Source organism: Lotus japonicus, chromosome 2 (genome assembly GCF_012489685.1).
Source record: "Lotus japonicus ecotype B-129 chromosome 2, LjGifu_v1.2".
Lineage (NCBI taxonomy): Eukaryota > Viridiplantae > Streptophyta > Magnoliopsida > Fabales > Fabaceae > Lotus > Lotus japonicus.
In genome coordinates this window covers 77,995,850-78,010,481 of record NC_080042.1, presented here as the reverse complement: position 1 = coordinate 78,010,481, position 14,632 = coordinate 77,995,850, and the positions used below count along the sequence as shown (strand labels likewise).

The following is a 14,632-nucleotide window of genomic DNA, read 5'->3' as shown; positions in this document are numbered from 1 at the left end:
CATCTACCTAGACAAAATCAACAACTGAAAAAGCTAGCTTAGTTGTATAGTTCGCGCCCAAATTAACTTCTCTACGAACATGCCACAAATTAAAAAAAAAAAGTCAAATGGACATAATCGCCGGCAACAAATGCCAGGACTTGTGGTTCGTCCATGCACTAACAAGAAACATGCTATCAGTCTGAAACTGAACAAGGCGAAAACCAAGCTCAAGGGCCAGCTGCAATGCCCAACGAAGCACAGGTGCATTCGCCACCACAATGTCCAAAGATCCCGCTAGTCACCATCCAAAATCCCCCAGCTGTGATGCATAGCTGGATTGGCATTTTATAGGGGGGGGGGGGGGCAAAGCTTTTTGGCTGAGCCAGTAAGCTAGGAGAAGAAGCGAGGTTACATCAAACTATTCTATTAGCTTTTGTTTGGTGAGCTGATCAAGGCCCAGATGAAGCTTGGGTGTTTGTCTCTTTGTAGGTGGTTTTTTTTTTCCTCTAAAGTAGCTGACAGGCCTTAGAGTTAGAGGTTCACGTTTTTTGTTTGGTAGGGGAGCTTCTTTGTACGGCTGTTCTCTCTTTGGGCTCAGCCCACTTTGAATGAAGTTTTATTGACCAAAAAAGTTGATAAGGTTTAAATAAGACAAAATTAAAATATAAGCAGAAAAAAATCATGAAATGCTCATAAATTAGCTTTTAAAAGAAAATAACTTATGCAATTAATAGAAATATCTTATATGTAGGTGGTGTTAAGTAGAGCTAGCGAAGGTTTAATTTCATGGTGATCTGTTTAGGTGCACACTAGACATATATATTCTTAGTTACATGCACTAGCTACTGCAACAGTATAACAATTTATTAACCAGAGTTACAAAAGCTATTTAACAAATGCAAACATATATGCAAGATATACAAGAGAGGAATTGTTTCAAAGTCTTACTGCCTGCCACCACGAGTACCCAAATCAGAAGTAACTTGAGCTGCTCGGGTTAGAGCACCTGACACCCACAAGGCTCCCTTTGAAAAATAGCTACTATTGACCACAGTGCTTGCAGCCGACGCTACTGATCTTCCTGTCGCGGAAGCAGCTGCCTTGGTTGTTCCAGAGACATTATACATCTGATCCACATATTTAACAGCTTCAACACCTGCTGATATCTTTTCACTGAGGCCAATTCTCCGGCTCAGTTCAGAAACCTTTGCGGTTGCAGTGGCAGAAACCTGATGGGACTCGTCAAAGTCTTTAGCCTTTGTTAATGCATCTTTACTGAGAACATATCCTTTTGCTAACATGGTCTTCACGACTTCTTGAGCCACAGTGACTGCTTCTCCAGCAGAGGAAACAAATTGATTACTATGCGGTGTCTAAAAGAGAACAAGTTAAAACATTGAATGTTAGACCATGAGCAGAGAAGGTCATAAACATTAGCCCCATTGAAAGAAATACAGATACATACAGTTGAAGTTCTCTCCTCTTCATGACTATAAGAGGGCCGGTTCCAAAAATCGTATGCATCTTCATAGTTCCCCCAGCGTGTTATGCATACACGTTGATCTAAAATAGTGGCTCCCTAAAATAACAGATTGTCAAGAAGGGGACAAAGAACCAAACTCATCATTGAGGCAACTTGATGATCAGTAGACTGCGAGATCATTCGAGCCCCAATCTTATGTATGAGCTAGATAAATACTTACACTGAGCAAGCATGCAGTTTCTTGAGAATATGCATCTTTAAAGGTAACATAAGCTGTACAAGCATAATCACCAGACCTGCCCTCGACAATAAACAAGTACCATATCAAATTCAAAATACCATGCAAAAAATTAAAGAATATATTAAACAAATTATGGTAAACTCTGGCAGTGCAAGTGATTTCAGCTCAGCTACCCAACAGATATTACCAAACATGAAACATCAATGCTCAATCCCCTTATTCAAACAGGAAAATTCAAATAAACCCATCAGGAAAGCTAATAGGCCTCATAACTAATTCAAACACTCATAATTAGTATTTAAAGTCATCCCCAAAATGTGTCATGGAATTTGTTTCCAGACTAAAAATCATACATTACGCAACGGTAAGCTATGGAACAAAAATAGTAAGAAATTAAAAAGAAAATTAGGTTCCAGACCACAGTTAATCTTTACAGTTTCTCCCTATGTTGAGTTTGGTCCCTATATTTATTTTTTAAGATAGTCATCCCAGCATTTGCAATCATTTGAAATTAAGCATCAACCACTAAATTACACGTTCTAATATTTTTCACTCACATGGGTTTTAGCCCATAATATAGTTCTTACTTGTAAATTATAGGTCTTAAACGAATAATTATTAAAATGTTGGTCCCTAAGAGTGTGTTTGTGAGTTGAGTTTTGAAAAATGGTTGGCTTATGAGGAAAGGCTTTGGAATATTTCTAAAACCCCTCAAGAATCATCTTTTAGATATATTTTTTTAGTTCCCCCAAATTGGGGGGTTTTGGGGAATTTGTTACTTCCAAATAAGTAAGGGCTTACTTCCTGTCTCCCTCTCTTACCCTCCCCTCCCCTCCCCTAAAGACTCCCAAACACACCCTAAGTGACCAATATTAGGGGGGGAAACAACTTGAAGGACCAAATCCAAATCAGGTAAAACTATAGGAACTATTTAACCTAAAAATCAAGTGCTAGGAAGTCTCGTTCAGACTCCAGACACATTTGGAAATGGGTTAGGTTCGGTCGCAGCCTGGTTGATGAATAGAACACTGGCTTATAATTCAACAGCAATTCAGTTCAATAACCTCTGCCAGTCTGCCTTGCTTCCACAATTCACTACAGCTAGTCTAGTTAGCAGATGCCGCATCACCAACCAAATCAGTAACAGTCTATTCTAGCTAGTTTAATAATCAGTTAATTAGCCTAATTGATTCATTTTACAACTAGTTAATCATGGATAGCCTCTACAAACTCATCCCTCAAGAAAGAAGTGACCAATAATTTAAATGCATAAATTTCAAAATACTGCAAAAAAATTAAGCTAAGCCATAAAATATGAAAAAAATTAAAAATCATCAATAGTTAGTAATTATCACATTAAGCACATGATTATAAAGACTTGCCTGATAATTTCAACATGCTGAATGGCACCAGAGAAAGAAAAGAAGTCATGGACATCTTTTTCAGTGGCATTGGGTGAGAGACCTGTGACTTCTACAGTGTATCCACCACCGGAATCCATGTTTTTCAGCTCAACACTGAAATCACAACAAAGTGCATACACCACAATAAGAAACTGAAATATCAATAGAAAAGAAAAATAATTTATACGTTATGAATCAGATGCACGCACCAGTGTTCAGAATTTTCAGATCGAAGAAAATGATGGAATTGGAATTTGGAACAGCGCGATTCACCAAGACTCTCACTCTCACTGTTTCTGAAAAAGAGTACCTAACTACCTTGGGGTTCTGATAGAAATACTGTTGGGTTTCAGTTCTATCCTGGGCCTGGGCCTGGGCCTTTGGGCTTCTTGACAAACTTTAAAAGTCTACCAGGCTTAAGCCCAACTTGACATTAATAATAACTTCAATAGTTGGTTTGGTTTGTCCAAAAAAAAAGACTAGTTGGTTTGGCATTGACCAAAAAAATTGTTGGTTTGCCTTGTTGACCAAAACAATCTAGTGAGTAGTGACAGAGCCTGTTTGATGTCTTGGAGAGCGATTTCCAGTTTTTAATATTAGAAAATGAATAAATGGGTTCTTTATGGGTTTTGATAAACTAAAATGTTTTGTTAGTTATGATATTTGAGCATATATTGTAGTGTTTTATTATGAAGCATTGTATCATTACTCATTTGTGCTTATATGAGGTTTGTCTTCTCCTATTTACTTAATGTAGTAGTGTAGTACATAAGTGTCGTTTGATTGGACTCCGTCACATTAATCCTACGATTCATGACATAAGAATTTACTTAAGTAAAAGCCTTATCTCACTAAGTGAGGTCGGCTATAATATGGACACTATGCCATTGAGCTCAATAAAAAATCAAACCATGAGGAATATTATTGACAATGACATCATTTTCACTCCTATCTAACTTGTGAGCCACTGACGACAGAAGCACTAAATGAGTTTGAATAAGGTATCCGACACAAGTTTACTTAATCCATGTTCGGGAATCCCTCTACATTTGATTCTAAAGTCAAAATCAATTGTGAGGACAATCACTGTGAGTAGCCTCTAGGTGTCACAAGTCACAATTGATTCCGAAATAAGAGAAGTTAAGCCAAACTTGCTACTAATCCCTTTCAATAAAACAAAAGTAAATCTTCCATAAATGTTATTTGGCTCAGAATCTTACCCTATCTTAACCTGGGACACAGCCTGTATCCTAAAATTTCTAAACCAAATAACAAAATTCACCTCAACTCTCAATTTTCTATCCTGGTATTTTGGCTGCTGAATGCAACGGCGCCAATTTGTTGAAAGATTTTTTTACCACTCTACGTTTGAATCTCTCAAGACTCAATTGTAGTATAGTAAAGGGTTTTGTCGTATCCACAAGGAGGTGTAATACTTATGCCGTTCAATAGCTAACATACTCAAATGATGGTTAACAGAGATATTAGGGGTTTGTTTAAGAACATGAAAATAGTAAGAAAGCAGGTAAAGTAGTTGAATTCACCAAGGTAGATAGTTTTGCTGGGATTAGAGTTTCGTTGTTTGACCTCTATGTATTCTATTGATTCACATACAAATATCGTTCTATGCAATTGATTCCTCCCACCATTTCTTATCTTACTACCCAGTCCACCGGTGTAGAAGATTATCAACTCCCTATATTAACCTTCAATCCCTTGATCGATTAACAATAGTGAGTAGCATTAAGCATAGATGTTTGAATAGACTAATGATCTAACCCTATCCCTAGACCTTAGAATCATTAGATGCTTTTACCTAATTCAGATTTAAATAGTTAGTTCCCACCATCCTATTAAATCTAAATTCATGTTCTAGGTGATCAATCCAAAACAAGCATGAAGCACAAGGTAAAAATCATTGAATCATGGAAAAGAAACATATGATTAACTCTAGTTCAGACTCAAGAACGTGTGAGTTCCCTACACAAGTTTGAATCAATCAAAATACCCAAGGGGATCAAACCTAAGATGTAGCATGAAGCAAAAGAGAAAACCATTGATTCTTTAGCATAGAAACATGAAATTTGCATGAAAGGAAATCAAATAGATTACATGAGCATCAAAACAACTAGTTCTAATCCCAACAAATGAGAAATTAGCTATCCATTTCCATGGATAGCTTTACAATCATAAAAGAGAAGAAGAACGATGAAAAACCGAATACGTGACGATTCCCCGGCGATGAAATCGGCTCCAAAGCCTTCTCCCAAGTCTCCTATACCTCCCTTGATGCTCTCCTTCGAGTTCTATCTTTCCCTAAGTTGTGGGTTTCAGTTCTGGTCCAAAGAGTTCTCCTCTGTTCTGCTTTAAAATTTCCTTTTAAATGGCAAATCTGGCACGACCGCTCAGCCCCTTTTCTGGCCGCTCAGCGCCCTGTTACTTTAGGGATGGGTTTTCTTTAACCGCCTTGAAGACGCTCAGCCCCTTTCTTGGCCGCTCAGCCCTTTTCTGACAGGATAAAAGGAGCTCAGCTGGCTTTTAAAGGGCTCAGCTGATTTTTCCCAAACCTTCCAAAACTCTTTATCTTTTCACCAAATCTTCATCTCTTCACTAGATTCATGTCCCTACAACAACAATTGAGATTGGATCTCCATTTAAACACATTCTAATCAAAAGAGAGTCAATTTGCAAGATAATTTCCATAAATCACATAGATAAGTGCCTTAATAACAATGGAAAACTACGTAAAATTGGCACTTATCAACTCCCCCCAACTTAGCACTTTGTTTGTCCTCAAACAAAAGGTAATGACTTAAATCAAACAAGCATGACTTAAACTTTTTCAAAGCTCAATTTGCAAGATCTCACAAAGATTGAATCAATGATCCAAAACAGAAACATGATGCCCACAAGAGAATGCATGACATTAATACAACTACTTATGCAACCTGAAACTCAATAGGCATGCAGTCAATTACTCTTGATCAGGGAACCACTCAATCGAGTCAGGATATAGCATGTAAATCAGGCAAGGTCTGTGTTTCGCTCATGTACATCACTGAATCACATAAGTCAAGATTGTTACTTGTCTCCTCAATCATCAAAACTACATGTGAAATCAAGGATCACTAAGGTCTTTACAGGGTTGTAATGAGGCTAGGCTTCAAAGAGTTTTGTTTTTCAGGATATGCAAATAAACTCAACAAGGCAAGAGAGAAATCACACTTTACATTCATGATATTCACTCCCCTCAACTTGCTTTAAACCAACTCCCATTCACCATGTTCAATTCAACTCAACCCTTTGTTTTCTCATCAATCTCTTCTTTATTCTCTTTTTGTTCTTGTTGCATTTTTTTTTCTTTTTTCTTTCTTTCTATTTTTGCCCTTTTTTTTTCTTTTCAAGCATACTCACATTTGAAAATATTTACAAATACATTGAATCTGAAATTGCGCAAAAAATTCAGCTCAAGAGCCTTCTCCCCCCAACTTGCATACAACTCACACTAGTGAATGCTCTCTTAGCCTATCGAGCTTAGGAAAGTCGTTGTTTTTCTTTTAGGCTTAGGGTTATAGTGAAGAACAATACACAAAACATTCAACATTCAGGCTCAAAGGGGTAACAAATGGACTTCTATTGAAATAGGAAGGCTATTTAGCTAAGTAGCTATATATACATAACAAAATATGCCTTGATCCTTTCCTATCAATTCCATGCAGCCAATGATATCAGTGACTCAAACAAAATCAACCATGCAAAGAAGTGATGCTCTCTCAACTCATAGTGTATAGGAACACTCCCTCACAGGCTAAAAAGTTTCAAATAACCCTGATTTTCAAGTAATTTTCTTGTTATGCTTCAAGAATTCCAAGTGAATAATGCAATCATATCTAGTCATGACATCAATGAGTGCAAACACAACTTCTATCATAGAATCACTAAAATCAATTCATTTTAAGTACAGATCAAGGGATTCTCACAATAGTCATGCTAGTATTGAAAACAGTCAGAGAAACATGAAATCTAGGGCACAAGTGCTATCTATAGAAAAAAAACTATACTATCAGAAAGAAACTAAAAACAAGGTAAAGTGGGCTCCCTCATGATGTGAATGCTTTGAATCCAAGATCACTACTCAAATCCTTGATGTCTCACTCCCTCCTTGAGAAATGGACTGTCCTCAGGCCAAACTGTATGATTTTATTGTTAATCTGCCTTACAGTCACTTGAAACATGTTAGAATACAAGAGATAAATGAGAAAATAAAAGTGTTATAATAGTAAAAACTCAAGTTCATATGAAAATAGACTTCAAGATCTTTCCAAAGAGTGGTCATTTGCTTAAACCCGATAAGAAATGAAGAAGTTATGTACATTTGAAGTAAAGCATGTATTGCTGTTTCAGGGGTGGCGCTGAGCGCCCAAACCTAGCGCAGAGCGCTAAAATGGCAGTGAATCCATTATGCTTTGCAAAATTCAGGGCGCTAAGCACCCCAAATAACACGCTAAGCGTGTTTTGGACAGAAATAAGACCTGCTTAATGGTGTTGCAGTTGAAAAATCTGGTTTTTCACAAGTGCTATATCCAATGCTTGTTCTAGACTAAGTTTTCACTCCTCACCTTCACTCATACACTCTAAACACTCATTTAAACTTGCTCAAATCTTTTTCAAACTAAATTTTCAATCACAAATCCAAAATCAAAAGATCAAATTGACAATTTTCACAAGAACTCAAAACTCTCTTAAATCACAAGTGGGTAGGTCAAATTTTGAGTTTTCAATTTTCAGAGCATGCCAATTGATTCTTTCACATCCATTCATCATATGAAACACGTCTAAGCCTTAAAAATCAACACTCAAGCTCAATTCATCAGTGATTTACAATCCAAGCTTCAAAGTCAAGTTTCATGCATTTCCACAACTCAATAGGCCAAATTTTGATTTAAACAATTTTAACACATGCCATTTGGTTCAAACACATTTATATACCCTATGAAACTTGTGCATAACTTAAGATTAGAAATTGAAGCACATTTCGCACAAAAGTCACTCTAAGCTCCATTTAGGGTCAAATTTCACTTATTTCACAACTCAATACCTTATATTTTGAACTTCTTACATTTCCTTCATGCTAGGCCTCAAAACGATATATTAACATTATTTAAAACTTGTTGAGAGCTTTTAGATACACAATTGAAGCGCATGGCATCATAACTCACTCCATGGACATGACAATCACAAATAGACCTTCATTTTTGCAATTCCATCACACCATCAAGAAGTTCACTAAAACTTATCCTAAAACTTGAAAAACGACATTCAAAACACATTATGAGATGGTTCACAAGCAATAGGAAGAAACTTTGCACAGTTTATGAAGAAAATACCATAGTGGGACTTGTTTTTCACTTAAGACCACACAACCACATACCTCAGATTTTACAATTCATACAAATCTTGCATACCATCAATCCATATGCATGATAAACACTTAGTTGAACCTGTAGCAACCCCTAAACTCAAATTTTGAACAGAAATTTCACATGATCCAAATTCCATTCAAATTTCATGCATTTTCACAAGTCACCTCCTCAAATTCAAAGTTTATCATTTTCGTTGCTTCCAAAGCTTATGAACACACTCAATATATCTATCAAAACTTGTGAAGCACCTTAAAGCACACAATTAATCAAAGCTTCACAAAATCACACTACCACTTACTAAAACACATAAAAACATAAATATAACAAAAGCAATAAAAACACTGGGTTGCCTCCCAGGAAGCGCTTGTTTAACGTCATTAGCTTGATGCTAGCACTATCATGGTGACCACAAACAAGGATTATAGTATAACCCCTTCCTTTTTTTAGGCCTTTTGACTTGGATTTCATCTAATTTTCTAACAAAGTATTTCCAAGCCATCAAAAACTCATTCTTTTTCTTTCTTTTCTCAATCAAACCCAATTCACCTACATTCAACTCACATGCCAAGGTATTTACATGCATATGAATGAATGAAAATTTAAAGTTCTTTGAAGAATTTGATGGAACTTGTTCATCAAACCTATCACCAAATACAGAGTCAATATGCTCAACATTAATAATTTCATCATTGCATTGGTGATGTGATATGCTATCAAAATCTTCAACGCTTACCTCATCCTCATCATGTTTTACCTGTGGAGGGCTTGAAGGAATCGGTAAGTGGTGAAGGGTTGGATCTCTTTCTTCTTTTTTTGATTTTTCTTCTTCTTCCTCACTTTCTTCCACTTGTGCTTCAACAATTCCTCTTCCATGTTCAGCTACCATGTTAGCTAGCTTTCCCAATTGATCCTCCAAGTTCTTGATGGAAGCCTCAGTATTCCTTTGATTAATCATTGACAATTGCATAAATTGCACCAATGTATCCTCAAGCTTAGAAATCCTATCCTCTTCGGAGGGATAGTATGTTTGAGACGATTGAAACATTTTGAAAGTAGTGATTCAGAAGCTTCTTGTTGCTTCTCCTCTTGAACTAGCTAACTAACACAAGAGATTAGTAACAACAAGGAAAGTTAAACTGAAAACAAAAACTATACACTATATTCACAATCATTCAAGAATGAAAACTATTGCAATGCAATTAGTATTGGCACACCTCCCCGGCAACGACGCCAATTTGTTGAAAGATTTTTTACCACTCTACGTTGAATCTCTCAAGACTCAATTGTAGTATAGTAAAGGGTTTTGTCGTATCCACAGGGAGGTGTAATACTTATGCCGTTCAATAGCTAACAGACTTAAATGATGGTTTACAAATATATTGGGTGTTTGTTTAAAAACATAAAAACATAAATAAAGAAGATAAAAGAGTTGGATTCACCAAGGTAGATAGTTTTGCTGAGATTAGAGTTTTGTTGTCTGACCTCTATGTATTCTATTGATTCATATACAAATATAGTTCTATGAAATTGATTCCTCCCACCATTTCTTATCTTACTACCCAGTCCCCCGGCGTAGAAAATTATCAACTCAGCTATATTAACCCTCAATCCCTTGATCGATTAACAATAGTGAGTAGCATTAAGCATAGATGTTTGAATAGACTAATGATCTAACCCTATCCCTAGACCTTAGAATCATTAGATGCTTTTACCTAATTCAGATTTAAATAGTTAGTTCCCACCATCCTATTAAATCTAAATTCATGTTCTAGGTGATCAATCCAAAACAAGCATGAAGCACAAGGTAAAAATCATTGAATCATGGAAAAGAAACATATGATTAACTCTAGTTCAGACTCAAGAACGTGTGAGTTCCCTATACAAGTTTGAATCAATCAAAATACCCAAGGGGATCAAACCTAAGATGTAGCATGAAGCAAAAGAGAAAACCATTGATTCTTTAGCATAGAAACATGAAATTTGCATGAAAGGAAATCAAATAGATTACATGAGCATCAAAACAACTAGTTCTAATCCCAACAAATGAGAAATTAGCTATCCATTTCCATGGATAGCTTTACAATCATAAAAGAGAAGAAGAACGATGAAAAACCGAATACGTGACGATTCCCCGGCGATGAAATCGGCTCCAAAGCCTTCTCCCAAGTCTCCTATACCTCCCTTGATGCTCTCCTTCGAGTTCTATCTTTCCCTAAGTTGTGGGTTTCAGTTCTGGTCCAAAGAGTTCTCCTCTGTTCTGCTTTAAAATTTCCTTTTAAATGGCAAATCTGGCACGACCGCTCAGCCCCTTTTCTGGCCGCTCAGCGCCCTGTTACTTTAGGGATGGGTTTTCTTTAACCGCCTTGAAGACGCTCAGCCCCTTTCTTGGCCGCTCAGCCCTTTTCTGACAGGATAAAAGGAGCTCAGCTGGCTTTTAAAGGGCTCAGCTGATTTTTCCCAAACCTTCCAAAACTCTTTATCTTTTCACCAAATCTTCATCTCTTCACTAGATTCATGTCCCTACAACAACAATTGAGATTGGATCTCCATTTAAACACATTCTAATCAAAAGAGAGTCAATTTGCAAGATAATTTCCATAAATCACATAGATAAGTGCCTTAATAACAATGGAAAACTACGTAAAATTGGCACTTATCAAATGCTCATGAAGAAAAACACAAAGAAAAGTTACAAGGTACCTCAGAAGCTTTGTTTTCAAACTGGTCAATGTAATCCTGGAACTGCTTCACAACAAGTTCTTGTTGTTCAATCATAGCAAGTTGTGACTTAGCGATTTCAACCCTTTGCGAAGCTTTCTCTAACCCATCGAGCATAACCCTGTTTTCCTTCCTGCTCAAGAGCTCTTCAACTTGCGAGCCCACTATCCCAGACAGCGCGTCGTTGAGATTGTTGCTGCCGCTCGCGTTCTTCTCCTCGTCGGAGCTCGTGGTACAACGGCATTTGAATGGAGGGAGTGGTTTTGATGCTCTAAAACTGAAAGGTTTCATCAACAGAGGAGATGAAACCTGAATGTGATTCATGATAATCATTTCGCACCTCTCACACGGAAGAGAGTGAATTAGGCTATGGTTGTAAAATGAAGGGACAATATGCTCCAAACATGCACTTATGGTAAAAATAAAAATGTGAGTGAAAAGATATAAAGTGAAAACAAGTTGGTTGGTGAACTGGTTTAACACTATTATTTAAGTAGTAGTTGATGGTTCATTTCCTTCGAAATAAGTGGTTCAGCCCAACGTGGAATTTTCAGAGATGCTATGGGATGCCCCCCTGAGCTGTTTGGGCTAGCTTTTCACCTCGTTCCATGGCAAATGGGTGATTAAACGGATCAAATCACTCAAAATTCACGTCCCGATAAAAAATCGCGTCCCGACCGAGATTTCTCTACAAGGGTAAACGACAACCCAGTCACGATATGTGACTTATCACACCCAGTTGTGGCACACAAACATTGCGTTCTTAAGGTTTGGTGAAGCTTGTGTTTGATTCCAGCATGTTCGAGCTCAAATTCGTGAGCTTCAACCCGTCGGTAGGACATTCGTCAATCATCATTTTCGGAGCTTATTTTTGTGTTGTCCCAACTGTGTGGAGTGTGATGTGGCTGATTAATTTCACTCTTGACGTGCCGTATGCCGACCACAATCTCATTGGCGTGGGGATTCTGGTGATGGCGCTAGCGTCAGGGGTCACTTCGTGCTGTCTCTGGCCTAGGCCTTTGGGCTTCTTGACAAACTTTAAAAGTCTACCGGGCCTAAGCCCAACTTGACATTAATAATAACTTGAATAGTTGGTTTGGTTTGTCCAAAAAAAAAAGACTAGTTGGTTTGGCATTGACCAAAAAAAACAGTTGGTTTGGCTTGTTGACCAAAACAATCTAGTGAGTAGTGACAGAGCCTGTTTGATGTCTTGGAAAACAATTTCCAGTTTTTAATATTAGAAAATGAATAAATGGGTTCTGTTATGGGTTTTGATAAACTAAAATGTTTTGTTAGTTAGGATATTTGAGCATATATTGTAGTGTTTTATTATGAAGCATTGTATCATTATTCATTTATGCTTATATGAGGTTTGTCTTCTCCTATTTACTTAATGTAGTAGTGTAGTACATAAGTGTCGTTTGATTGGACTCCGCCACATTAATCATACGATTCATGACATAAGAATTTGAAAATTTTGTGGATTATTTGCAGAAATTTTCTACACCAATGTATTAAGTAAAATTTATGAGAGGTATCTGGTTGGTCCCTTTAGGCTTTAGCGTCTAAATGTTTCATCCTTGAAAGATGAAAAGGATCATCAGTTTAGTCATCTTTTAGTGTAAATTGATGTTACAAAAGAACTGATAAAAAAATTGAGGGACAATCATATCAGTTATTATATATGTTGAGAATTACATTTACTAGAGATACAACAAAATAATACCTCTTATATATAGAAAAACAACAACAATGATATATACACACCTCATTTTCTAAACATTTTATTTTCACTCATTTGTATTTCTATCTCTCTTCTCTTATCATCTATCACATCTCATACTTTCTCTCTCTTACTTTTTCTTTTCTTCCTATCTCTCTCCTCATCCACCTCTCTCCACCAGTGTTATTAAAACTAGACCCGATGATCGACTCGGTCAGGGCACTGGGTCAATGGGTCATTGGTCGAACCACTGGATCACTAGTTGAACCGTTTGATTCGGTAGTGTTATCAGACTCGACCCAGAGATCAACTCGGTGAAGGGACTGGGTCAATAGGTCAATGGTTCAACCGGTGAGTCAATGGTTGAACCGTTTGACTCGGTGTCTACTCAAAAATTTTAATTTCATAATATAACATAACAAGTGAGAAAAAATTAATTGTATATAACATCTAATACATTATATATAATCTTATAAACATTAATTTATTTTTATATAATTTATTTAAAACCAACATCAAGGAATTAGGCCTGAAACATTTTTTAAGAAATTAAAGCCTTGGATTTGGGATTCTTTTCAACAAAAAAAACATACAACCCATACTAGTAAATAATAAGGTGAAACCCTAACCAGTAACCACAAAGGCATAAACTGTGCGCAACCCTTCATCCCTTCATTCAGATCTGGTTTTGTTTTTTAATCGACTACAAGGAGGAGTCCCCAGTTGTGTAAAACACAACACACTAATAGGAAGATGACTTTTTTATTGAAGCATTCTGACGATCATGGCAAGAGCATTGAACTAAGGATCTAATCTTTTCCCAAGCGTTGGAGTTTTGACTGTTCCCTATGTGCTCCTCTCTTTTTAACTGGGATACTACTCTGTTTTGCATCCTATGTTTGCTTCTTCTGGGCTGTTCTTGCTTCTTCCTTTTTCTTATTTCTGGGTTTCATTCCTGTAACTTCTCTTGTTCATCGATGTCGTTTGACTTTTTTTTTTTTGAAAAGAATTGACTCGCCGGTCCAACCTTACAATTGAGTCACCGGTTTTTTGTCTAAACCGGTCGAGTCATTCTGGTTCATAACGGTTCAATTGCATGGCCGATCCAATGTGTGACTCGAACCGGTAAGGGGTTCGGTTCCCGGTCGAACACTGCTCGGTACACGCTAAAAAAAGTAAAATTTTTTATAATACTAGACTACTAGCTACCATTTTTTTTATCACTTTATGCCTTATGGTAGTGTTTTAACTTTTAATTCCCAGGCCTTTTTCTTGGTACATAATTCGCAAGCCTTTGGGACACTCTCTTCCATTCTTTTGGCAATTTCCCTTCTTGGTCTTTTCTTTCCATTCCCAGGGTTCACCATTCATTGCAGATCCATAATTGACTCCTTCATTGAATTGGAAATTATTGCATATCTATTGTTGCTGTTTCTGTATGAGGATGCGCAATCATGTTATTTCCTTTTCTAGCCCCCTTATATTTCTCCACAGATTTCGGCTGGCTTGAATGAGAGCTTAAATGCTTTCTCAAATTCGAATTCTACCTTCTTTTATCGACCCACTTTATCTTTGTTGCTTGGAATAAAATTATGAAAGGAGAAGAAGCATACCTTCCAAGAAGAAGAAGAAGAACGAAGCAAGGTGGTGGAGTGGTGG

The 14,632-nt window shown here is 37.0% G+C and overlaps 1 protein-coding gene across 1 annotated transcript; it reads right to left on the bottom strand.

Annotated features, from left to right (window-relative positions):
* Positions 1-679: 679 nt before the first annotated feature.
* On the bottom strand, positions 680-3,430 carry LOC130739853 (binding partner of ACD11 1). Its single transcript, XM_057592290.1, has 5 exons — positions 3,319-3,430; positions 3,089-3,223; positions 1,686-1,761; positions 1,448-1,561; positions 680-1,355 (listed from the first exon to the last, which is right to left on the bottom strand). The coding sequence occupies exons 2-5, from the start codon at positions 3,205-3,207 to the stop codon at positions 927-929; spliced, it is 738 nt and encodes a 245-aa protein (XP_057448273.1). The 5' UTR covers positions 3,208-3,223; positions 3,319-3,430; the 3' UTR covers positions 680-926.
* Between the last annotated feature and the right edge of the window lie 11,202 nt (positions 3,431-14,632).

Bases quoted from the DNA above. Each gene is read 5' to 3' on its own strand.
- LOC130739853 (XM_057592290.1), bottom strand. From the start codon at position 3,207: ATGGATTCCGGTGGTGGATACACTGTAGAAGTCACAGGTCTCTCACCC. The intron at 1,762-3,088 runs GCAAGTCTTTAT...TGTCGAGGGCAG, and splicing joins CAGCATGTTGAAATTATCAG to GTCTGGTGATTATGCTTGTA. The intron at 1,356-1,447 runs GTATGTATCTGT...GTTCTCTTTTAG, and splicing joins AAGAGGAGAGAACTTCAACT to ACACCGCATAGTAATCAATT.